The following is a 23,723-nucleotide window of genomic DNA, read 5'->3' as shown; positions in this document are numbered from 1 at the left end:
TTTCACCAAGGAGGGAACCAAGGCTTGGGAAGTGAGTGGCAGAGCCAGGGTTGCACCTGGGCAGGTGGACCTAAGCATTATTCCCACCTCACCTCGCCACACTCCATTGCACAGATTAATTGTGTTGAAGGACAGAGTCCCAAGCCTCCCTGAAATTATAGCATTCGTCTTTGTCTCTCGGTCTCCCAGGCCCCCTCACTGAGTGTTTTCCAGAACATCAGCTCAGCCTGATGGGACTTGTAGGTGCAGGCAGGCTGATGGCTCCACGCCAGCCTGTGGTCCTCCCACTCTGAGCTGTTCATGCCTACATGTTGGGGCTAGAGAGTGCAGCGGAGTGAGTGTGTGCATCCATGTGGTTTCCTGATCTTTTTATTTTCTTACCATGAACACAGGTTTCCTACTCTCTTGGCTCTGCTTTTGTCTGGTTGGTGAGGTTAATGCACAGACTGAGGCCTGTTCTTTGAGGGCTTGGCTGCCTGCTGTGTGTTCATGCCCTGACCAGTGTGAGCTGTGGCACTGAATCCCCGCCCAGCAGCTCCGGGAATGTTTTGGGGGCTGTCCTATGATAGGAAGAGCTTCAAACGCTACACTCTTTTGATCCAACTGTAACTCTTTCAAAGAGGGTCCATGTCTCTGCTTTCCATCCCTACCCCAGTTCTCTGGGAGGGACCCCCATCTGCAGACAAAGTTATGTCCCCCAGAAATTACACACTTCCTCAGAGCACTACAAGCTCTCCTTTCCAACAACACCTGTAGCTGCTGTCCTTCATACATGGCTTCTGTTAACTACCTGATTCAGGTCTGTTGTCCCCACAAAAAAACAGACTTAATGCTGTTGAGTCGATTCTGACTCATGGCGACCCCATGTGTTACAGAGTAGAACTGCTCCATAAGGTTTTCTTGGTTGTAATCTTTACAGCAGCAGACTGCCAAGCCTTTCTTCCACAACACCAGTGGACGGGTTTGAACCACCGACCTTTCAGTTAGTAGCACAAGCACAAAGCATTTGCACCACCTGAGGATTTGTATCCCCCACCAGAGAGTTGGTTTCATGAAGGCGGAGATGATGTTTGTTTTGTTTGCTGCTGTACCCCAGCACCTGGCTTGGTGCCTAGCATAAGAGCTGATGAAGCTCAATGCACTTTTGAAAATGAATGAGTGAATGATAGAAAGTTCTCCAGCCCGAGCTTGCTGCCTCCTAGACACGGGACTGCTCAGCAGCCTCCCCTTACCGGTCACTGCGCTTTTCCCACAGTTGCAGTAGGTCCTGGGATCCTCTACTTAGCAACCTGAACTAGTGCTGGATTAGCAACCCTACTTGGCTGCTCACTAAAAGGTTGGCGGGTTGAACCCACCCAGATGGTGGCTCAGCGGAAGAAAGACCTAGCGATCTGCTCCTGTAAAAACTACAGCCAAGAAAACCCTGTGGGGCCGTTCTACTCTGTCACGTGGGTTCATACTTGACGACACCTAACAGTGAATGAAAACCATTTAGAGTGCTTGCTTTGGCAGCACGTATGCTAAAATTGGAACGATACAGAGAAGATTAGCATGGCCCCTGCACAAGGATGACACACAAATTTGCGAAGCGTTCCATATTTTTCCGGAGAAACCCTGAGAGTATGGCCCCCCGACACACTTAGCTCAGTAGTGAAGTCACTCCCGAGGTTCACCCTTCAGCCAAAGATTAGACGGCCCCATAAAGCAAAACAAGACTAAAGGGGCACACCAGCCCAGGACAAGGACTAGAAGGCAGGAGGGGACAGGAAAGCTGGTAATAGGGAACCCAAGGTCGAGAAGGGAGAGTGTTGACATGTTGTGGAGTTGTTAACCAATGTCATAAAACAATATGTGTGCTGTTTAATGAGAAGCTAGTTTTTTCTGTAAACTTTCATCTAAAGTACAATAAAAAAACAAAAAAATACTTAGAAATCAAGTCAATCACAGCCTGCAGAGTGCCCCAGGCAGACAGACACAATCTGGTGAGGTGGCCATTGCAAGTTGTCTCTAACTTCCGAGTCGATGTCTCGTGGAGGAAGCACCTGCTCCCAATCTCACGGTTAAAATGATAACAGCAGTATCTTGCCTTTCGTGTGTGTGTGTGTGCGTGCGCGAGGAAATAAACTTAGGCAATAATCTGGAAAAAATAATCATAAAATGAACATTAAACACTACATTCCTCCCCTTCCCTTTCTGATTTCTGTCAGTGTCATCTGCCTGTTTTCGCGTAGTTGTACTTCATCTGTACGTATTCGGCGTTACATTTTTTTCTACGTTTAGAATCGCTGCGTGTGCACATTTCCATGTGCTGACAGTTCACGTAGTTTTTCTTTTTTTGCTCTTCTGAAACTGTAAGTCTTGGATATCCTCGTAAATCAGCAGACAGAGAAGTATCTTCTTATTTTTCACAGTTGGGTGTGTCCACTAATAGATGCACCAGAATAGTTAACCGATCTCCTGTGGGTGGGCATTTAAGTTGTGTTCTTTTTTTTTTTTTTTAATTTCATATAATATTGCAGTGAATGAATATCCTTAAATAAAATTTTGTTTACATGCTGGAGTTTATCTGCTGGATAATGTTGGGTCAAAGAATGCGAACACTTAAATTACGCTCCAGAATCACTTCCAAGATGGTTGTGGCAATTGACACGTTCTCCATTAAGTCTTTTTTTTTGTTTGTTTTTAAAGACGATTTGGTGTTATATATGTCAGTGTGTCACAGTTTATTTTGCCACTTATTTTTGAGCCTTAGAGTTACGTCCCAAGTGGGGCTGTCATTTTAAAAATCTTTGCTAGTTATGAAATTACCTGACTTTTTCAAGTTCCCTAAGATTTGAGTTTTGTACTCTTGAAAACTTAAGAGTTAGGTAGAAACAGGCAGTATTTCATCACAATTGTTTTCCACATTGTATAGACAAGAAAACTGAGGTCCAAGGGCCAGATGTTTTGCTCACAGTTATACCGTTAATGGCAGAGATTGATCAAGACCCCTGTCTCCTACCTCAACCCCCAAGAACATTTTCTTCTGTGCCACACTCCAGAGAAAGAACAGACCCAGCCCCCTGTGGGTTTAGGTCAGTGAAAGTGTAAAGGATGTCGCCGTGTTTGAACCTTACAGTTCTCTCCTGTAAACTATTGCAGCCCTTGGTATAGGAGTGATGCTGTTGACTGGTCCCGGCAGGGCTGGGCACTGAGTTAGCGGTCCCACAAGCTGATGACTGAGAGTGATCCAGCCGTATCCTCCTCCTGTTGAAAGGCTGGCAGTTCAAACTCACACAGTAGTGCCATAGAAGAAAGGCCTGGAGATCTGGTTCTCATAAAGATTACAATCAAGAAAACCCTATGGAGCTCAGTTCTACTCTGTAACACATGGGGTTGCCATGAGTTGCAATAGACTTGATGGCAACGCGTTTGGGTTTTTTTTGTTTTTTTGGTTCCTCTTGGTACTCAGGGCTCCGTTTTTGGCCTGTTGGCTGGAGTCTGGGCATTCTCTGGCCGTGGAACAGACTGACGCCGAACTGCCTCTTTCACGAGGGGTTTGAATCAGGTCCATTGGCTCAGGAACAAGGTCTCCAACCACTGGAATTTATCAGCCACAAGTTTCTAGGAAATGTAAATTAAGGGCAAAAAAGAAACATGGGAGGATTTCTAAAAGGAGAAACACTAGGATGAGCTTCCTCTGAAGCCTTCAGAAGAAGGGTTCCTTGGGGGATTAAAATCAGAGCAAGTATTAGGAGACCAGCTTTTCTCTGCCCCGACAGGCACTGGGAAGATGACCTAATCCACACAGAGATGATGTTGAAGGAGAGAGGGCTGTGTTGCTGTGGGGTACACTTGTAGATAGCAGGGGCTGGTGGCTCCCAGTTCCAATTCCCAGATACTCACCCCTCCAAACCCAGAGCTGATACGATTTGGCTGTCTCAGGCCCCCATAATGGCACCCCACCTGGAGGCCTGGGAGCTAATCTTCCAGGTCTTCACTGAGACCCCTTATCTAGACATCACTTAGATTTAATTAGCTCCCTCAAGTAATTCAGAATAGGTTGAGAATGACTGATGGGGAATATTTGCAATGTAAATGAAATGCTAGGAAACCCGGAGGAATCTCTGCTTGGTAGACCATGAGGCAGAATTTTATTTTGAGGTAGGGATGACTTTCCACGTAAGATTTTTATACTTAAAGCTATCCTTCTGTACCCCGACCCTTTTCCCCCAGGCTAGAAAACTGGCAGTCAGCAACTTATCATGTCTTTGTTTGAAATTGGTCAACTCTCTCTGTTATAGACTCTTTCAGTCAGCTCAAAATGTCGTGTGCTCTTACTGGAACTTAAGCAGATGAAAACATTTGGCTTAAGGGGGACGTGGGTCTCTCTGGAAGCCCTTTCTCATCATGAAGTCACATGAAGCCGTGTCCTTGGTCTTCTCCTGCAGGTACTGATGAGGAGTACATTTATATGAACAAAGTGACAGTCAACAAGCAACAGAATGCCGAGTCCCAAGACAAAGGTATGGGGCCTGGGACTGCTGATGGCATAGCTGGCTCCCAGGATGGGGAAGGGACAAGGGACAAGGCTCGGTCCCACCCCACCCTCCTCCCTTCCAGCCAGGACCACAGACAGGCATGGCCGGTGGAGTTGTTTTTGGAAGCCACATTTTGGTGGATGGTATTTTGGGCTGATGTATTTCTGGAGATTTTAGCGGGCCACCTCCCGTCCCTTTCATGGGTAAGGAATCTGTCCCTAAGACCTCTCAGCTTTTCCCAGCACCATCCCCAGCGTAGGAAGTCGTGACTTAGACGTCCTAATCAAGCAGCTGTGTCTGGTGCTGATCCCACGGTGCCAGCATATGTCTTCTGATAGAAGTCTGGATTTTTTCTTTCTTTTTTTTTTCTTTTTGGTGCAGAGAGGAGAAGTGGTGGTATCAGTAACTGCCTTAATATTCAGAGACTGTGTTCAGAGGTGGCCTCTTTGGCGGAACGTCTTAGCTTCCATTGGAAGGACAGTGTGTCTTCCATGGCGCCTCACCCTCTGCTCGGCTCCGCACCCTGCTTTTTTCAGTTACAGCCTCCTGCCGTGGGTCCGGAGGATCCCAGGGAGGTACAGAGGCTTGTAGAGCTGCTAGTTGCAGAGGAGGATGGATGCGAATCCCTGTCTCCCAACTCCCAAACCTGCAACTCAAATGCCAAGGCTTAGCGAGTGGTGGGAACACAGCACCCTAAACACTCAGCCCCAAGGAGACAGGTGGGTGCTTTGTTTGTGCCTGTTAGAGGCTTGGCTTCAAGACCTCAGCCACCAAAGCTAAAGAGCATTCCTGCCTGAGCCTGTCTGTCCCGGGCTCAGAAGAGCCTCTGGTCCCTTTTCCTTACAAGCACACACATAGTGGGTGCTCTGACTCCCCCTGGTGTGGTCTCCATCGCCTGCCCCACCACCAGGCTGAGGCTCCACAGAACTCATCCGTAAGTGAGACGGCCTCTCTGCCAGTGACGTTTGCCTTCTGGGTAAACTGCGGGCTGGAGAGAGCCATAATGACAGGGTTGGTACTGAGAACGTCTCAATATAGTGGCCACCGTGCAGCTCCTCTGAGGATGAAAGCTCTGTGGCTGGGCCATTTTTGACGAGGGCTGGATGGGGGAGAGGAAGCATGCCAGAAACCCTAAGCAGGTTCCTTCCCAGGTGAAGACATTAGTATGTCCTATTGGAGGAAAACACTATTTAGTCTCCCGGGACCACCTGCCTGGGTAATTAACACCTGTTCAAATAGAAGTCACTGTACCTGTGACCAGACATTCTCAGGTAGCGAGCCCACGCAGTGAAGCACAGCACCCCTCACCAAAGCCCTTCTCCTGCTTCCTGCCCACAGCGCCCCAGGAGCAGAGCCCGCTGATCAACGGGGAGCCCGGCCGGCACTCCTCGGCCCCCCAGAAGAGCCTGCCTGATCTCCCACCACCCAAGATCGTAAGTGTTGGCCCAAGAGCCCAATTTCCCAGACTCAGGCCCCTAGAACTTCCTTTCAGTTGTCCTCACTGGTTTTGATCCATTGAGTGTCTGGTACTTTCTGAGCACCTACTGTGTGTAGGGCATAGGGCAAGGCCCTGGGGTAAAGAGAGCAAAAGTGGGTCTGTCCCCTGCCCGCAGTGATGTGTCGTTTGCTCAGGGCCCCAGTACTCAAGATGCTAAGGGTGGTGGGCGTGGGCAGTGGAGGGAGATCCCCTTTGCCCAGTGCCACCACGTGCAGTGCCGCTTTGCCCTGCAGAGCCACGGTCACCAGCTCAGGCCATGGTGATAACTAGAACAGAAATAATGGGAATGTTGATGCAATGTGAAGAATGTAACCAATGTCACCAATCATTATGCTTAGAAACTACGGAATGGGAGTGAGTTATGTGTGTGTTATTTTCACCAAAAATATTAATATCAAACACACACACACACACACACATACATATATATAAATCATATCACACTGCACTTCCTGCCTGAAACCTGTCAGCGGTTCCCATTGCATTTAGGAAAAAACGTCCATGTTCATTAGCTCCAGCTCCATACATTCCTCTCTGAATCCAGTGTTGGATTCTGACACCGACGCCTTCGTCTGCCATGCCCTGAGGCAGCTGCTGATGGGCTGACACCTGGGGTGGGCGTTCATGGGCCAGGTCTTCCGGCACTGAGCACTGAGCGGTGCCAGCTCCGTTCTAGGAGTCTGTGGTTACAAACATGGTGGTGAACTGACAGGCCTAGGGTGGGGGACAGAGGCTGTGGTGAGAAACTTACTCAGGTCACAGGGTGAGGGATGTCACTTCCTTGCCCACGAGTCCCCACAGCCCTGGATTCTGGCCTTGGGGTTGACTGAGCCTTTGTCAGTCTCCTGCTCCTTGGCACTAAGGGCAGGCCCCAAGGGCTCTGGGTGTGAATCACGGGCCTCTGAGCAAGGTGAGGGGGCGGGGAGAAGAGGAAGGGCAAATAAATGGCCTTCCTCTAGAGCAGGCTTCCTGTGTCATCTGTGACTGGGGGCTGCTTGGGGCCAGGAGAGTTAGTATCAGTGTCAGAGAGAAACCCTGTGCTAGAGTTGGGAGAACATCACCACCCAACAATAACGGGACTCTGCGGTGGCCTTTCTGACATGTGGTAACTGCTCCTGTGGACAGACTCTGGACCCCGGGGAGACGTACAGCAAAGGAGCTGACTTTATGGTTTAAGCCAGTTCCCTCCTCATGGAATTTTTCGCTGGGAAGGACGAGTCGTGCTGGCTCCATTTCTAGGTCCTTCCTACTTCTGTCTCTGGCACCCACCACTTGTCCCAGGGGACTCTCGGATTCGGATGTGGAGCGAGGACGGGGGTAGTATGAGCCAGGGAAACCCCCCTCCCTACACGCATGCACACACACCCACACCCACCCACACGCACACACATGCACGCACGCACACTGATACACACGCGCGTGCACGTGCGCACACACGTCTTCTCTCTCTCAGGCCTTCTCTCTGGTCAAGTCTGGGCTGAAGTGGCCATAATCCTCAGTCCAAGGCCTGTAGCTGTGTGTTTGGTCTGAGGGAAGAGGGAAAACAGGGCAGCAGCAGGAGCTTCTGAAGGGAGCGTGGCAACTCTGCCTAGCCAGGCTTGGGGTGATCCTGTGGCCTCTCTTCCTCAAGGCAGAGAAAGTCCCGTCCCTTCCTACCCTCACCCAGAGCTTCAGGGCTCCATGGTGCTCCCCCAACTGGATGTCCAGCCCCCCGCTGCCTGACCCAGGGCTCATCTGCCCGGGGTACCTCTGCCCCTGCTCAGGATGCTGGCGGGTGCGAGCCCTGAGTTCTCATTACTGTGTCTTGGGTCCCTGCTCCATCCCCACAGAGTCAGTGGGTAGCAGGCCCATCCAGCAAGGGAAAGGGCAGCCAGGGGTCTGAGCAAACTCGAGGGTGTGGACAGTGACTCAGGCAGCTGTGATGTCTCCAGGCTGCTGTCTGCACTGCCAGGTGCTGTGTTCACTGTGGGAGAAACAGCTGTCTGCCGGCCACTGTTGATCCTCCTGGCTAGCACAGCCATCTGTTTCCCACCTGGCTTTGAGGCCTGCACACGTATTGGTGCTGGCCTTAAGCGAGCTGCTCTGTGAGAGAAGCAGCTGATTCCGCTAAAGGACATTGCCGTGGCCAGTCTGGGAAGCTGGGGCTGGCCTTGTCCACGAGCCCCCGACCCAGGAAACATCCACAGTGTACTATGGGGCAGTGAATGCTTCACGTCATCTTGGGTCAGCAAACTACAGCCTAAGAACGAAAACTGGCCCACTGCCTATTTTTGTAAATAAAGCTTTATTGGAACGTAGCCATACTTAAACTTGTTTATGGATTGTCTGTGGCTGCTTTTGTGCTACAACAGCAGAGTTGAATAGCTGTGACAGAGACCACATGGCCTGCAAAGTCCTAAAATATTTACTATCCGGCCCTTTACAGAAGAAATTTCTCCCTTTTCTCCTGGATCGTTTCTGAGTACCGAGACCATGTGGCTTTTGTGTCTTTTCCTGAGAACCATCAGAAAATTCTTTTATGTTTTGAAGTCAAATCTCTTTTGCATCTTCATTTAATATTTACAACCATGATGATGATGATATTGATAATTAAACTAAAAAACCCACTGCTATCCAGTCGATTCCAACTCATAGTGACCCAGTAGGACAGAGTAGAACTACCCCACAGGGATTCCAAGGCTGTAAATCTTCATGGAAGCAGACTGCCACATCTTTCTCCTGCGGAGCAGCTGGTGGTCGAACTACTGACTTTTCAGTTAGCAGCTGAGTACTTAACCACTGCGCCACCAGGGCTCCTTGTTGTTGTTAGGTGCTTAGGTGCTCCAGTCGGTTCCAACTCACAGCAACCCTGTGTGCACTAAAACAAAACACTGCCAAGTCCTGCGCCATCCTCACAATCGTTGCTATGTTTCAGCCCATTGTTGAAGCCACTGTATCAGTCCATCTTGTCTAGGGTCTTCCTCTTTTTCGCTGACCGTTTACCTTACCAAGCATGATGTCCTTCTGCTAACATGTGCAAAGTACATGAGACAAAGTCTCGCCATCCTCACTTCCATAGAACACTCTGGCTGTACTTTTTCCAAGACAGACTTATTTGTTCTTCTGGAAGTCCATAGTATATTCACTATTTTTTCTCCAACACCATAATTCAAAGGCATCTTTCTTCTTTTGTCTTCCTTATTCATTGTCCAGCTTTTGCATGCATATGAAGCAACTGAAAATATCATGGCTTGGTTGGAAATGGGGAACCCAAGGTCAAGAAGGGGAGAGTGTTGACACATCGCAGGGTTGGCAACCATTGTCACAAAACAATTTGTGTATTGTTTAATGAGAACCTAATTTGCTCTGTAAACTGTTACCTAAAGCACAATAAAAATAAATGAAGTGGAAAGTAAAAAATATATATATTTTTATAAATATTTATATGTCATGGCTTGGGTCAGGTGCACCTTAGTCCTCAAAGTGACATCTTCGCTTTTCAATACTTTAAAGAAGTCTTTTGTAGCAAATTTGCCCAATGCAATGCGTCGTCTGATTTCTTGACTGCTGCTTCCATGGGTGTTGATTGTGGATCCAAGTGAAATGAAATCCTTGACAACTTCAATCTTTTCTCCATTTATCATGATGTTGCTTATTGGTCCAGTTGTGAGGATTTTTGTTTTAGTTATGCTGAGGTGCAATCCACACTGAAGGCTGTAGTCTTTGATCTTCACCAGTAAGTGCTTCAAGTTCTCTTCACTTCCAGCAAGCAAGGTTGTGTCATCTGCATATCGCAGGTTGTTAATGAGTCTTCCACCAACCCTGATGCCGCGTTCTTCTTTGCATAGTCTAGCTTCTCAGACTGTTTGCTCAGCATACAGATTGAATAAGTATGGTGAAAGGATACAATCGTGATGCACACCTTTCCTGATTTTAAACCACACAGTATCCCCTTGTTCTGTTTCAACGACTGTCTTTTGGTCTATGTACAGGTTCCTCATGAGCACAATTAAGTGTTCCGGAATTCCCATTCTTCACATTGTTATCCATAATTTGTTATGATCCACACAGTCGAATGTCTTTGTGTAGTCAATAAAACACAGGTAAACATCTTTCTGGTATTTTCTGCTTTCAGCGAAGATCCATCTGACATCAGTAATGATATCCCTTGTTTCACATCCTCTTCTAAATCCGGGTTGAATTTCTGGCAGTTCCTTGTTGATGTAATGCTGCAACCGTTTTTGAATTATCTTCAGCAAAATTTTACTTTTATGTGATGTTAATGATATTGTTTGAGACTTTCAACATTCTGTTTGATCACTTTTCTTTGGAATGGGCACAAATATGGATCTCTTCCAGTCAGTTGGCCAGGAAGCCGTCCTCCAAATTTCTTGGCATACATGAGGGAGCACCTCCAGTGCTGCATCCGTTTGTGGGAACATCTCAATTGGTATTCCATCAATTCTTGGAGTCTTGTTTTTCCCCAATCCCTTCAGTGCCGCTTGGACTTCTTCCTTTAATATTATCGGTTCTTGATCATATGCTACCTCCTGAGATGGAAGAACATCAAACAATTCTTTTTGGTACAGTGACTCTGTATTTTCCTTCCATCTTCTTTTGATGCTTCCTGCGTCAGTCAATATTTTGCCTGTAGTATCCTTCAAAATTACAACTCGAGGCTTGAATTGTTTCCTTAGTTCTTTCAGCTTGAGAAATGCCGAGCTTGCTCTTCCCTTTTGGTTTTCTAACTCTAGGTCTTTGCACATTTCACTATAATACTTCGTCTTCTCAAGCCATCTTTTGAAATCTTCAGTTCTTTTACTTCGTCATTTCTTCCATTTGCTTTAGTTGCTGTATGTTCAAGAGCAAGTTTCAGCATCTCTTCTGATGTCCATTTTGGTCTTTTCTTTCTTTCCTGTCTTTTTAATGACCTCTTGCTTTCTTCGTGTAGGATGTCCTTGATGTCATTCCACAACTCATCTGGTCTTTGGTCATTAGTGTTTAATGCAAAAAATTTATTCTTGAGATGGTCTCCAAATTCAGGTGGGGTATGCTTAAGGTCATCTTCTTGTTCTCGTGGACTTGGTTTAATTTTCTTCAACTTCAACTTGTATATGAGCAATTGATAGTCTGTTCCACAGTCGTCTCCTGGCCTTGTTCTGACTGATGATATTGAGCTTTTCCATCGTCTCTTTCCACAAATGTGGTCAGTTTGATTGCTGTGTATTCCATCTGGTGAGGTCCATATGTATAGTCACCTGTTTATGTTGTTGAAAAAAAGTATTTGCAATGAAGAAGTCATTGGTCTTGCAAAAGTCTATCATGTGATCTCTGGCGTCATTTTTATCACAAAGACCATATTTTCCAACTACTGATCCTTCTTTGTTTCCAACAATTAACTAATTACCAATGCATCTTGATTGCATGTTTGATCAATTTCAGGCTCCAGAATTTGGTAAAAATCTTCAGTTTCTTTATCTTTGACCTTAGTGGTTGGTGCGTAAATTTGAATAATAATCATATTAACTGATCTTCCTTGTAGGTGTATGGATATTATCCTATCACTGACAGTGTTGTACTTCAGGATAGATCTTGAAATGTTCTTTTTGACGAAGCCTGTGACACTGTTCTTCTTTAATTTGTCATTCCCAGCATAGTAAACCATATGTTTGTCTGATTCGGAATGGCCAATACCAGTCCATTTCAGCTAATTCCTAGGATATTGATCTTCATGTGTCCCATTTCGTTTTTGATGACTTCCAATTTTCCTAGATTCATACTTCATACATTTCACGTTCTGATTATTAATGGATGTTTGCAGTTGTTTCTTCTCATTTTGAGTCATGCCACATCAGCCAATGAATGTCCCAAAAGCTTTACTCCATCCATGTCATTAAAGTCAACTTTACTTTGAGGAGGCAGCTCCTCCCCAGTCATATTTTGAGTGCCTTCCAACCTGAGGGGCTCATCTTCCGGCACTATATCAGACAGTGTTCCTCTGCTATTCATAAGGTTTTCACTGGCCAGTTTTTTCAGAAGTAAACCACCAGGTCCTTCTTCCTAGTCTGTCTCAGTCTGTCAGCTCCACTGAATCCTGGCCACAATGGGTGACCCTGTGAAATACCAGTGGCATAGCTTCCAGCATTACAGCAACACGCAAGCCACCACAGTAGGACAAAATTGACAGACGCGTGGTGGCCAGGGCTCCTAATAGTCCTTTATCCTTAACCCTGGAAGATTTGGATCTCTTTCTTCTTTGAACTCTGATAATAGGCCGTTGTGCCTGTGTAGTTATGTGACTCCCTTCTGAATAGTTATGAAGTCATTTTATTATGTAACTTGTCACAGGCTCATGGCTTTTGCCCTAGCAGCCCTGCGGGCAGGGACTCTGTCCTGTTCCTCTTCATCAAGGCAGAACATGGTATAAACCAGGTCAGACCCAGACGTCTCCTTTGAATCCCTCCAAAGTGCATCTATTCTTCCTCCACCAAACACATATACAAGTAACTTTTCTCCTTTCAATTGATGTTTTTACATTTTATTTTTTTAGGTTAGTAAAAACAGATTTCTTGAGTGTTGGATAGTGCTGAGCACAGTTTAATCCTTAACAACAATCCTGTGTGGTAGGTATTTCTACTGTCCCCATTTTACAACTGAGAAAACTGGGGCACAGAGAGGTTAAGGAAATTTGCCAGAGTCCACACAGCTAGGAAGTGCCAGGATTCCAACCCTGGCCCTGGAGGTTGGATTCCTCAGTACTGCCCTGCTTCTGGGTAGAGATGCATACTTTTACATTTTTTTAAATGATGTTTTATTGTGTTTAAGGTAAAAGTTTACACAACAAGTTAGATTCCCCTTTAATAATTTCTACACAAATTATTCAGTGAGATTGGTAACATTTTTCCCAATGTGTCATCATCCTCATTCATTCTCTTCTGGTTGGACCACTTCCAGTACTCTAGTTTCCCTGCCCACTTACCTTCTCGCCTTTGCTTTAGAGTAATTTTTGACTGTTCGGTCTCATATAGATGATTCTTTAAAGGAGCTCAGTACTCACAAGTGATAGTCTTTATTTAAAGAACCAGTCTGTTATTTAGCTAAAAGGTAACCTCAAGGGATAATTTCAGTTTAAGGTTTAAAGAGTATCTCAGGATGATAGTCTCAGGGAGTCCTCTAGTCTCAACCAGTCCAGTAAGTCTGGACTTAAGAATTTTAGTTCTTTCCCACATTTTTCTCCCATTCTGTCAGGATCCATCTACTGTGGCCCTGATCAGAATGGTCGGTGGTGGTAGCCTGGCCCCATCTAGTTCTTCTGGTCTCAGGGTAGATATAGATTGTTAGTTCTATAGACTACTTTCTTCTCTGAGTCTTTGGTTTCCTTCTTTGTCTTTTGTTCCAAATGAACAGAGACCAATAGTTGTATCTTAGATGACCTCTCTGAAGCTTTTAAGACCCCTGACACTACTGACCTCATTGGGGTGTAGAGAATATACTTTGTGAACTATATTATGCCAGTTAACTGACTTGTCCCATAAGACGATGGTTCTAAGCCTTTAAACCCAGAAAACCAATCTTGTGAGGTGTTTGGTTATGTCCAAGAGGTAACTGTAACTGTGTCCCGTATGTGGTTTATTATATATGTGAATATAATGCATACACACACATACCTGTATGAACATATGCCTATAGATACATCTATCTGTGCACATACACATACCCACATATGCATACCCGTATACAGACATGTCTGTGTACATATTTGTGTAACCATACACGTACTTTTTTTCTTTTTAATATTGTTTTTCTTTTAATGTGTTTTAGGTAAAAGATTACAGCACAAATTAATTTCTCATTCAAAAATTTTTACATAAGTTGTTTTGTGAGATTGGTTGTAATCCCCAAAGAGTGTCACCACCCTCCGCCTTTCCACCCTGGGTTCTCCGTGTCCGTTTGTCTAGTTTTCCTGTCCCTTCCTGTCTTCTCATCTTTGCTTTTGGGCAGGTTTTGCCCATTTGGTCTCGTAGACTTGATTTGGCTAAGAATCATATGTGTTACTGTTTGTTTTATAGGCCTGTCTAATCTTTGGCTGAAAGGTGGACTTCAGGAGTGGCTTCAGTTCTGAGTTAGCAGGGTGTCCACGTGCCATAGTCTTGGGGGTTCCTCCAGTCTCTGTCAGACCAGTAAGTCTGGGCTTTTTTTTTTTTTTTTTGGTGAATTTTAATTTTGTTCTACATTTTTCTCCCGCTCTGTCTGGGACCCTCTATTGTGATCCCTGCCAGAGTGGTTGTTGGTGGTAGCTGGGCAACATCTAGTTCTTCTGGGCTCAGGCTGGTGGAGGCTGTCGTTTACGTGGTGCATTAGTCCTTTGGACTAATATTTTCTGTGTCTCTGGTTTTTTTAATTCTCCTTTGCTCTGGACAGGGTGGAACCAATAGATGTATCTTGGATGTCTGCTCGCAAGCTTTCAAGACTCCAGATGCTACTCACCAAAGTAGGATATAGAACATTTTCTCTATGAACCATGTTATGCCAGTTGACCTGGATGTCCCCTGAGACCATGGTCCCCAGCCCTCAGCCCCAGTAAATCAGTCCCGCAGGGTGTTTGAATGTGTCCAAAAAGCTTCTATGACTGCCTTGGTCAAGTTGTGCTGACTTCCCTATATTGTGTGTTGTCTTTCTCTTCACCAATCTTGACGCTTGTTTACTATCTAGTTAGTGATTTCCCCCATATACGTATTTTTTGGTTGTTGTTGGACATTTGCATTAAAAAAAAATTCAACCCAAGTGTACAGTTCACTGGCATTAATTATAATCACAGTATTGTGCAACCACCACCACTGTTTATTTCCAGAACTTTCTCATCATACGTTAGATTTCAATGGCTTGGGAAACTCCCTCAAAACATTCCCGGATGCTTAACCCCTAGACAGAGCCGGCTCCTGCGACGAACCCTTTGGTGTTAATGATTCATGAGGAGTTCCCGAAGAAGAGTTTGTTCCCTCTGTCTTTTTCTAATTGTGGGAATCTTGGAGTCCTTGGGTGGTACAAACTGTCAGTGAGCTCAGATGCTAAGTTAAAGGTTGGCAGTTTGAGTCTACCCAGAGTTACCTCAGAAGAAAGACCTGGTGATCTACTTCTGAAAAATTAGCCATTGAAAACACTGTGGAGTACAGCTCTGCTTTGACACAGCTGTGGACTGAATGTGGCTCTGGGGCCCCTGGTTTTGGTGTATAGCCCCAGGAGCATTGTTCTGCCCTGGGAGAAGCTGGGGATGGACACTGTTGCAGCCTGGATGAGCTCATTCCCACAGGGGGCTGAGCCCAGGCTGGCTGGCCTCCCACCGTCTCCTTGGCCAGCAAGAGGGGAGCTCTCTCAGTCAATCGTTGTTGTTTGGTGTCATCAAGTCTACTTTCACTCATCGTGGCCCCACATGACAGAGTAGAACTGCTCTATAGGGTTTTTTAGGCTGTAATCTTTACGGAGGCGCCCTGGTCTTTCTCCTGCAGAGCTGCGGGGTGAGTTCGAACCACCAACCTTTCGCTTGTTAGCAGCTCAGCATTTAACCACTGTGCCACCAGGACTCCTCTCTCAGTCATAGATTCCAAAATAAGCCCATTCTCCAAGCCTTCTGGATCATCCCTCAGTGCCAGCAAAACAGAGAATCCTGGAGGCCCAGGAATCTGCCTGAGCTCAGGGCCCTGGGGGCTTCTTCTGTTGGCTGCCACTTCCATGATCTTCCTCCACCCCCCTACCATGAAGAACCTCACACTGCTTTTACTTTAGGTTCCACGCAGCCTGAGACCTGCCCCCTCATGTGGAACTCCGGGAGTGGGAGTGCACTTTAGGTTTTGTCATTTCCGTTCTCATCTCCTTATGAAGTTCTCTGGGCTCTCCTTCAGGGGCTTTGCGATTCAGAAAGACACCAGAGACTCATGTGCACAGATGTTTACACGTTCGTGACCTGATATGTAATAATAATAATATCCATGCAACAGTGGACATCTTTTTTCCTCCTCTGCTAATGCTTATAACCACCGCTTATCTGTCAGTTTGTCATACTGTGGTGGCTTGTGTGTTGCTGTGATGCTGGAAGCTGTGCCATCCGTATTTCAAATACCAGCAGGGTCACCCATGGTGGACAGGTTTCAGCGGAGCTTTCAGACTAAGACAGACTTGGAAGAAGGGCTTGGTGACCTACTTCTGAAAATTAGCCAATGAAAACTTTGTGGATCACAGTAGAACATTGACTTGCTGGGTACCTGTCGTCAGAAGGGAGCAATGGCTAGAGCAGGATATCACGTTTGGTAAAGTAGAAGGCCAGTGAGGGTGAAAGAAACCCTTGGTAAGATGGATTGACACAGTGGCTGCAACGATGGGCTCAGACATGCTGGTAATTGTGAGAATGATGAGGACTAAGCAACATTTCATCCTGTTGGACATGGGGTCGCCGTGAGTCAGAGTCAGCTCGACAATATCTATCTATCTATTGCTTATAAGGTTTTTTTCATAGTCTAGTGCCCATTTTACAGGTGGAATAATGGAGAAACAGAGAACAAGTTCATGCTCTGTGCTGCTACACAGTTGCATGTGTTCTTTTTTTCCACCTTTTAAAAAAAAATTTGTTTTGTTGTTGAGAATATACACAGCAAAACATACGCCAATTCAAGTTTCTAAATGTACCATTTAGTGACAGTGATTATAGTTTGCAAGTCGTGCAACCATTCTCATCCTCCTTTTCTGAGTTGTTCCTCCCCCATTAACATAAATTCACTGCCCGCTAAGGTTCCTCTCTAATCTTTTGAGTTGCTGTTATCAATTTGATCCCATATAGGTAGGTCTGAAAAGAGCACAATGCTCAAGGCAGACATTCTTTCCTAGTTAAGCTAAATTATTATTTGGTTTGGAGAAGACTTCAGGGGATATTTTTGGTTTAAGGTTTAAAGATTATCTCAGGGCAATAGTTTTGGGGATTCATCTAGGGGATCATCTAGTTCTTCTGGTCTCATGGCAAAGGAGGCAGTTGTTCATGGAGGCAATTGGCCACATATTCTGTATCTTCCTCCTATTCCTGACGGTCCTCCTTCCGCTGTAGCTCCAGGCGAATAGAGACCAATAGTTGTGCTTTGGATGCATGTGTTCTTTGTCCTACTCAAATTGTGCTTGCTCACCCCATCCCATGTAATTCAGGGGTCACCTTTGAGACTCAGCCCCAAGGTCATCTCCTCTGTGCCTCCTGCCTTGGTCCTAAATGTTCCTCACACTTTCCTCTGGTTCCCACACAACTTTGACCTTGTCTCTTTTATTGCACTACTCACAATGCTCTTGATTCTTAGCTGCTAAACACTTACCAGCTAGTTAAATCTTCCTTACTACTGACTTCCGAACGTCAGGATGTGTCACTCACGTGCAGTACACAGGAGTCATTCAGTACTTACTTACTGAATGATTGAACTGTATGATGGTGAAAGCTTGGGATTTAGAAACCTGGTCATCTTCTTGATGTGCCACTGATTAAGCCTCATCTTTCTAGAAAATATATTGTACTTGAAAGCCACAGTAGCTTCCATAACAGCCGGACACTATGTGAACCTTTACGTGGACTATGCATTATGTGGGTAACAATTTTTTGTGTCGGGAGGAAGGGGCAAATGGTTAAGCCCTCAACTGCTAACCAAAAGGTTGATGATTCAAACTCACCCAGAGGCGCCTCAGAAGAAAGGCCTGGTGACCTGCTTCTGAAAGGTCGCGGCCTTGAAAAACCTACTGAGCACAGTTGTACTCTGACACACGTGGGGACGCCATGTGTCAGAGTGGACTCGATGGAAACGGATTTGGTTTTTTTTTTTGGTGGTAGGGACCTTTTTTTCTCCCTTTGTATAGAGGAGGAACCTGTGGCTTGGTGTGGTCAAGCAGCACGCTCACAGCCTCTCAGCTGGCTGCAGGCCAGACAGTGAGTTGGGGTGCTCTGCCTTCTCCCTCCCCACTTATTTGAATTCCAGTCAAGCGTTTTTTCTTCGGTACTTCCTCCTCCTCCCATCTAAAGTGTTGATTCCAAGTTATTCCCTATGTATTGTATCTGAAAGTGTTTTTTTGTTCATGCCACAGATTCCAGAGCGGAAACAGCTCCCCGTTGTCCCAAAGGTCGAGTCTCCAGAGGGCTACTATGAAGAGGCCGAGCCTTATGACATGTCCTTAAATGGTACAGCCAGCAGCTTGGGCTTGGAGTGGGGCTCGCAGCTTCCTGCACGGATGCTGGTGCCGACTGATCCCGTGGACCAACGTGCTCATCCTGGGCCAGAAGGCAGAGGGCAAACTGGGCTGCTCTTAGCGACAGTGAGAACTGGCCTCTGGTCTGAATGGGAAGCCAAGACCCACGGCAGACCCAGCCTGCTTGGACACGGGCTAGGGGCTGGGCAGCAGGCGATAAGCTGGTTTTCTGTGTTTCTACCTGGATGTTGCTGGATTGAGCACAGAAATGTGATGGAGGCGGGTGTGTTGGGAGGTGCACAAAGGAAATAGTGGTCAGGCTAGTCTGAGCCCAGCTTCTGTGTTCTTTCATACGTTTGTTCAGGTGATATTGACTGTTTCCCTGCTCTGTGCAGGGCATCCTCCCAGGAGTCAGCGGTGCAGCAGTGCCCAGGATAAGACCCCTGCTGTCACGGCACTTACATCCTAGACAACAAATAAATATACAATGTGCTGAGTGGTTAAGTGATAGGATGGCAGGGGGAGCGGGGGCTGGGCTCAGGCAGCAGAGGGGTGTTGTTTAGATAGGAAAGGCCTCTCTGATTGCATGGCGTGAGCAGAGTCCCACATGCAGCGGGGATGGGGCGTGCAGGTCCCTGCAGGAAGGACTTTCCAGATAGAGAGGGCAGCGCACATGGAGGCCCTGAGCTCCTGTTGTGTGTGAGGAACAGCAAGGAGGCCAGTGTGGCTGGAGCAGGAGATGTCGCTTAGTTCTAACCCACTGACAGGAGATGGAACGCCATGGGGAGGACTTGGCTTCTCTCTGAATGAGGCTACAAACCCTAGACAGTGACTTAGGGACCAGCCTAACTTAGGCATTACAGAGGTGGCTCTGGACACTGTGTGGCGAACAGGCTGTGGGGCAGGACTCAGGCTGGAACCCCCTTACCTTGGCCAGTGGCTCTCAGCCTGAGGAAATCCAATCAGAAGTACTCTTGGAGCACGGGTTCTATTAGAAAAGTCCAGAAAGTTCTGGAAGAGGGGGTGTGGCGCCATTCTCTAGGACGGCTAGACTCCAGTACTCTTGTTTTTCCTGTACTACCTCCTTCTCTTTCCTTCCTTCATAAATGAAAGGGCTTTGAAAGAATGAAAACAAAAAACAAACAAACAAACAAAAAACCAAACCTGTTGCTGTTGAGTTGATTCCAACTCACAGGGACCCTATAGGACAGAGTAGAACTGCCGCATGGGGTTTCCAAGGAGCAGCTGGTGGATTTGAACTGCCGACTTTTTGATTAGCAGTCTAGCTCTTAACCACTGTGCCACCAGGGCTCCTTGAAAGTATAAAGCAACTTGCAGATGTCAGAGATGAGTGTCCCTGGTGCTGAGAATGAACTTGGCTGAAGGAGAACCTTGTTGGTTCCATGAGGGACCAGGGACAAGACAGGACCAGTGACTGGGGGCCACACTAGGTGGTTCTCTTTTTTTCACACTTTACCTACTGACCGTGGTGTTGGGAACTGTGTGGGACACCAGGGCCTGTTTTGACTGATGTTATGGTAAGAGACTGGCTGTGTGGGCGGACGGCACTTAGTTTAACCTGCTGAGGGTGTAAGGCGTCGCTGAGTCACCAGTCTGGGCTGTGATTTCAGACCAGCGCCGAGGGTGTGGTGCTGATGTTGGGGCACAACTTGAAGGTGGAGGCAGTGACTCACCTCGGTGAGCACCACCTGTACCTTCAGTCATGTCTCTCTAGGTACGGGCTGGACCAGCTGGGGCCTGCCTCCCAGACACTCCCAGGGGGCCTGGTTGTGGGACAGACACTTCATCCTGGGCTTTGTGTGACAGAAACACAAACAAGTTGCCAGAAAGACCTAGGCTTCTTGGCGTTTGTCCCTCAGCTGTGAATTCAAATTGGCTGTAGCTATGATGGAGTCCATGAGTGGTAGAAATAGTTAATGTGCTAACCAAAAGGTTGGTGGTTCAAGTCCTTGAAAGAAAGGTCTGGTGATCTACTTCTGAAAAATCAGCCATTGAAAACCCTATGGAAGACAGCTCTACCCTAACACACATGTAGTCGCCATGCGTTGGAGTTGACTTGACAGCAACTGGTTTCGTCTGGTTTTTTCGTAGTCAGGACTGGAGTCAGCTTGAACTCACCACGGGGAGTAGGTCAGGAGAGCTCAGAGATGGAGGGAATCTCACTGTAAAGTAAACAGCCAGGTGGGAGGGGAAACGCCACTGCCTTGCTTCCCCTGGAGAATGAGAACTCAAGAAGACTTGGGGAGATGTGGTCATACTCATCAGAAAGGGAGGGCTTCACCTGGGCTATCAGCTGGCCTCTTCTCAAGTTCCTGCCTGTCATCCTCACACCTGATGGAGCAGTGTGACGTGCAGGTTGCAATAGAAGGAACAACCGTTGGGCCCCAGCCGCTTGCTCTAGTTGGTTGGCCAACCGCAAGTTAGCTGACTTCCTGCAAAAGACCGGTTGCTTGGATTCCTGTCCTGCTCTGTCAGCAGTGACCCCACAGAACTCACTGGGTCACACTCCTCTCTCTTAGTAAAAGTCTAATAAGTGCCCTAATGGCCTGTGCTGGAGATATTAGGGTTTGTCCTGCTGGCCTGAGGCATCAGTTACTTCATTTATGGGGTAATGCTAGCTGCTGTAACAAATAACCCCCCAACTGCACCTTATAGTAACACGATAAAAATCTGTTTTTCATTCATGGAGCAGCTCAATGTGGGTATAATTGGTCAGTAGGTAGTTTAGGGAAGGAGGCATTGGTGGTTCAGTGGTGGAAATCTCTCCTATGCAGGATACCCAGGTTCCATTTCCAGCCAGTGTACCTCATGTGCAGCTACCACCCATGTGTCAGTCAAGACTCGCATGTTGCTATGATGCTGAGCAGATTTCATGAGAGCTTCCAGGCTAAGATGGACTAGGAAGAGAGGCCTGTTGATCTACTTCAAAAATCAGCCACTGAAAACCCTTTCTATCGAGAGGAAGCGGGGCCAAGATGGCGGAGTAGTCAGATGCTTCTGGTGGACTCTCTTACAACAAAGACCCAAAAAAATAAGTCAATTGATTATATATGGCAATCTGGGAGCCCTGAACATCAAAGGTAGAGTTGAGGAACCAGACTGAGTGGCAGGGAGAGGGAGAGATGGTTCAGTAGCAGTGAGGAGTTGCCAGACCTGACTCAGCGAGAGCCTGAGCCATTAAGGCCTGATCAGCTCGGGGGTGAGCAGTGAGGCAGGCAAGCAGTGGTGCTTGGGAGGTGTGTTTTCCGCACCGGGAGAGAGCCGGTTCCAGAGAGTCCAACAGCCACCCAGAACCAGTGAGAAGCAGCCCTGGATTGGCAAAAGATAAGTACTTGCATACGGCCTACCTCGTGGATCAAAAACACCCCCCTTAGGGAAAAACCTCTCTCCCATTTACCTCCCCGCTCCCTGTTCTGCAGTGGGTCCTGGACTGGCTTCAGCAATTGCCGAGTCCCCTGGGCCGGAAGTAGGATCCGTCACACGCCTGGAGACATTCTCCCTGCCTTGGAGAGAGAACAAATTTAACAAATGGGAAATAATAAACTGCCGGCTCCCCTAAGCCAGGAACCCAGGGTAGGCACAGCTCCTTTGCCTAGGCGCAGGCAAAAGGGATCCAGGGACTTCGAGTGCCTTTCCCCCTGCATAGACTTGTGTGGGCCCATTTCAACAGTGTAGGCCCTCATTACTGCAGTACAACAGGGTATATACTGGAAGTCTAACTTCAACTGTTCAGCTGTGAAGTGACAGGCTCTTGACATTTGACACTGCTGTGCCCATTAAGCAGGGTCTTCACCTACCCACATCAGGAGCCTGAGGACTAGTGACTCCACCCACACCACCTAGCCACCTGTGATAGGGGCCCATGAATAAGAGGTGCCCCCCAGTCCTTACAGCCAACAGCATTAGGTGTTCATAGTCCGGCTATAAAACCCACCCACCTACATGCTGTAGGGAACAGGGATATGCCTTCCTCCTGGACACTCGGGGGTGGCCGTCAGCCCCCTGCTTTGCTCAGAGTGTGTCCCCTTGCTGTAGCCAGATGCCTGTGCCTACACCAGTCACCCATGCCTGTCTAGGACTGCAAGTGAGAGCCTACACCACACACTTGGCGGCTATCTGTGTAGGCACCTGAGCCAAATCGATACAGGAGGAGTGGGTAGACTCCTGAGCTCACATACCTAGTAACAGATCTAACCACCTGGTGACAGGACATTAGAGCTTCAAAGGTGCTAATAATCAAACTAGCTCATACGAGCAGCCTATTTGGGCATATCAAAACAAAATAAGAAGCTAGGACACAGTAAGCAAACATAAAATAATAACTTATTGATGGCTCAGAGACAACAGTCAAATCACATAAGAGGCAATCCGTGATGGCTTCAGCAAGCTCCCAAAATAATCTAGAAATTTTCCAGAGGAGGAAAATTTCTTGGAATTACCAGAGGCAGAGTACAAAAGATGAATATACAGAGCTCTTCAAGAAATTAGGAAGGAAATTAAGCAAAACGCAGAACACGCAATAGAGGAAATTAAAAAGATTAGAGAAGAGCATAATGACAAATTTAACGGACTGCAAGAATCCATATAGAGACAGCAATCAGAAATCCAGAAGATAATAAAATTTCAGAATTAGACAATAGAAAGTCATAGGAGCAGAACTGAGGCAATGGAAGTCAGAATTGGTGAGATTGAAGATAAAGCACTTGACACCAACTTATATGAGGAAAAATCAGATAAAAGGATTTAAAAAAATGAAACCCTAAGAATTATGTGGGACTCTATCAAGAGGAATAACCTACGAGTGATTGGAGTACCAGAAGAGGGGGTGGGATAACAGAGAATACAGAGAATTGTTGAAGATCTGTTGGCAGAAAACTTCCCTGATATCGTGAAAGATGACATATCCAAGATGCTTATCGAACCCCACAGAAGATCCCAAAAGAAAGTCACCAAGACGTATCATAATCAAACTTGCCAAAACCAAAGATAAAGAGAGAATTTTAAGAACTGCTAGGGATAAACGAAAAGTCATCTACAAAGGAGAGTCAATAAGAGTAAGCTTGGACTACTCAGCAGAAACCATGCAGGCAAGAAGGCAATGGGATGACATATATAAAGCCTTGAAGGAAAACCCTTTGGATCACAATAGTCCAATCTGTTCTGTTCCATTGTGCATGTGATCATCATGAGTGGGGGCCCGACTTGATGGTAGCAACAACAACAGATAATTTAGATGCCCAGGCTCTTTCCAAAGAGAGAGCAGAGGACCCCTCTCTGTTTCTTAAAAGTGCCAGGCACACATCCTTTCTGCCCATATTCCATGGGTGACATGCAGTCACACGGTCATCTCTGGATGTAACAGGAGCTGGGAAATGACGCCCTGGGCTGGGCTGTGGCCTCTTCTGACAAGCCCACAGCTCCGATGGGAAAGCACTCATTCCTGGTGGACAGGCAGCCAGGTCGCTGCCTCTGCATCTCTCTCTGTGTCTCTGTACTTG

The 23,723-nt window shown here is 46.8% G+C and overlaps 1 protein-coding gene and 1 non-coding gene across 4 annotated transcripts in view; both read left to right on the top strand.

The window, feature by feature from the left end:
• The first annotated feature begins 1,496 nt into the window (after positions 1-1,496).
• Positions 1,497-1,603, top strand: LOC111820267 (U6 spliceosomal RNA). The gene has a single exon (XR_002823821.1). It is a non-coding gene; the product is annotated as a U6 spliceosomal RNA (small nuclear RNA).
• Positions 1,604-4,438: 2,835 nt separating this feature from the next.
• The window catches only part of AFAP1L2 (actin filament associated protein 1 like 2), a 40,636-nt gene continuing 21,351 nt past the window's right edge, over positions 4,439-23,723 (top strand). For all 3 annotated transcript variants that reach the window (XM_023729967.1, XM_023729965.1, XM_023729966.1), the window contains exons 1-3: positions 4,439-4,505; positions 5,859-5,953; positions 18,103-18,196. In XM_023729967.1, coding sequence (XP_023585735.1) covers positions 4,454-4,505; positions 5,859-5,953; positions 18,103-18,196 — 241 coding nt within the window. In that variant the 5' untranslated portion in view covers positions 4,439-4,453. The remainder of the gene's footprint in view (positions 4,506-5,858; positions 5,954-18,102; positions 18,197-23,723) is intronic.

The sequence above is a fragment of the Trichechus manatus genome, unplaced genomic scaffold (assembly GCF_000243295.1).
Source record: "Trichechus manatus latirostris isolate Lorelei unplaced genomic scaffold, TriManLat1.0 scaffold00031, whole genome shotgun sequence".
NCBI lineage: Eukaryota > Metazoa > Chordata > Mammalia > Sirenia > Trichechidae > Trichechus > Trichechus manatus.
Note: the sequence above shows the minus strand (reverse complement) of the source record. Positions and strands in the feature narration are given on the sequence as shown.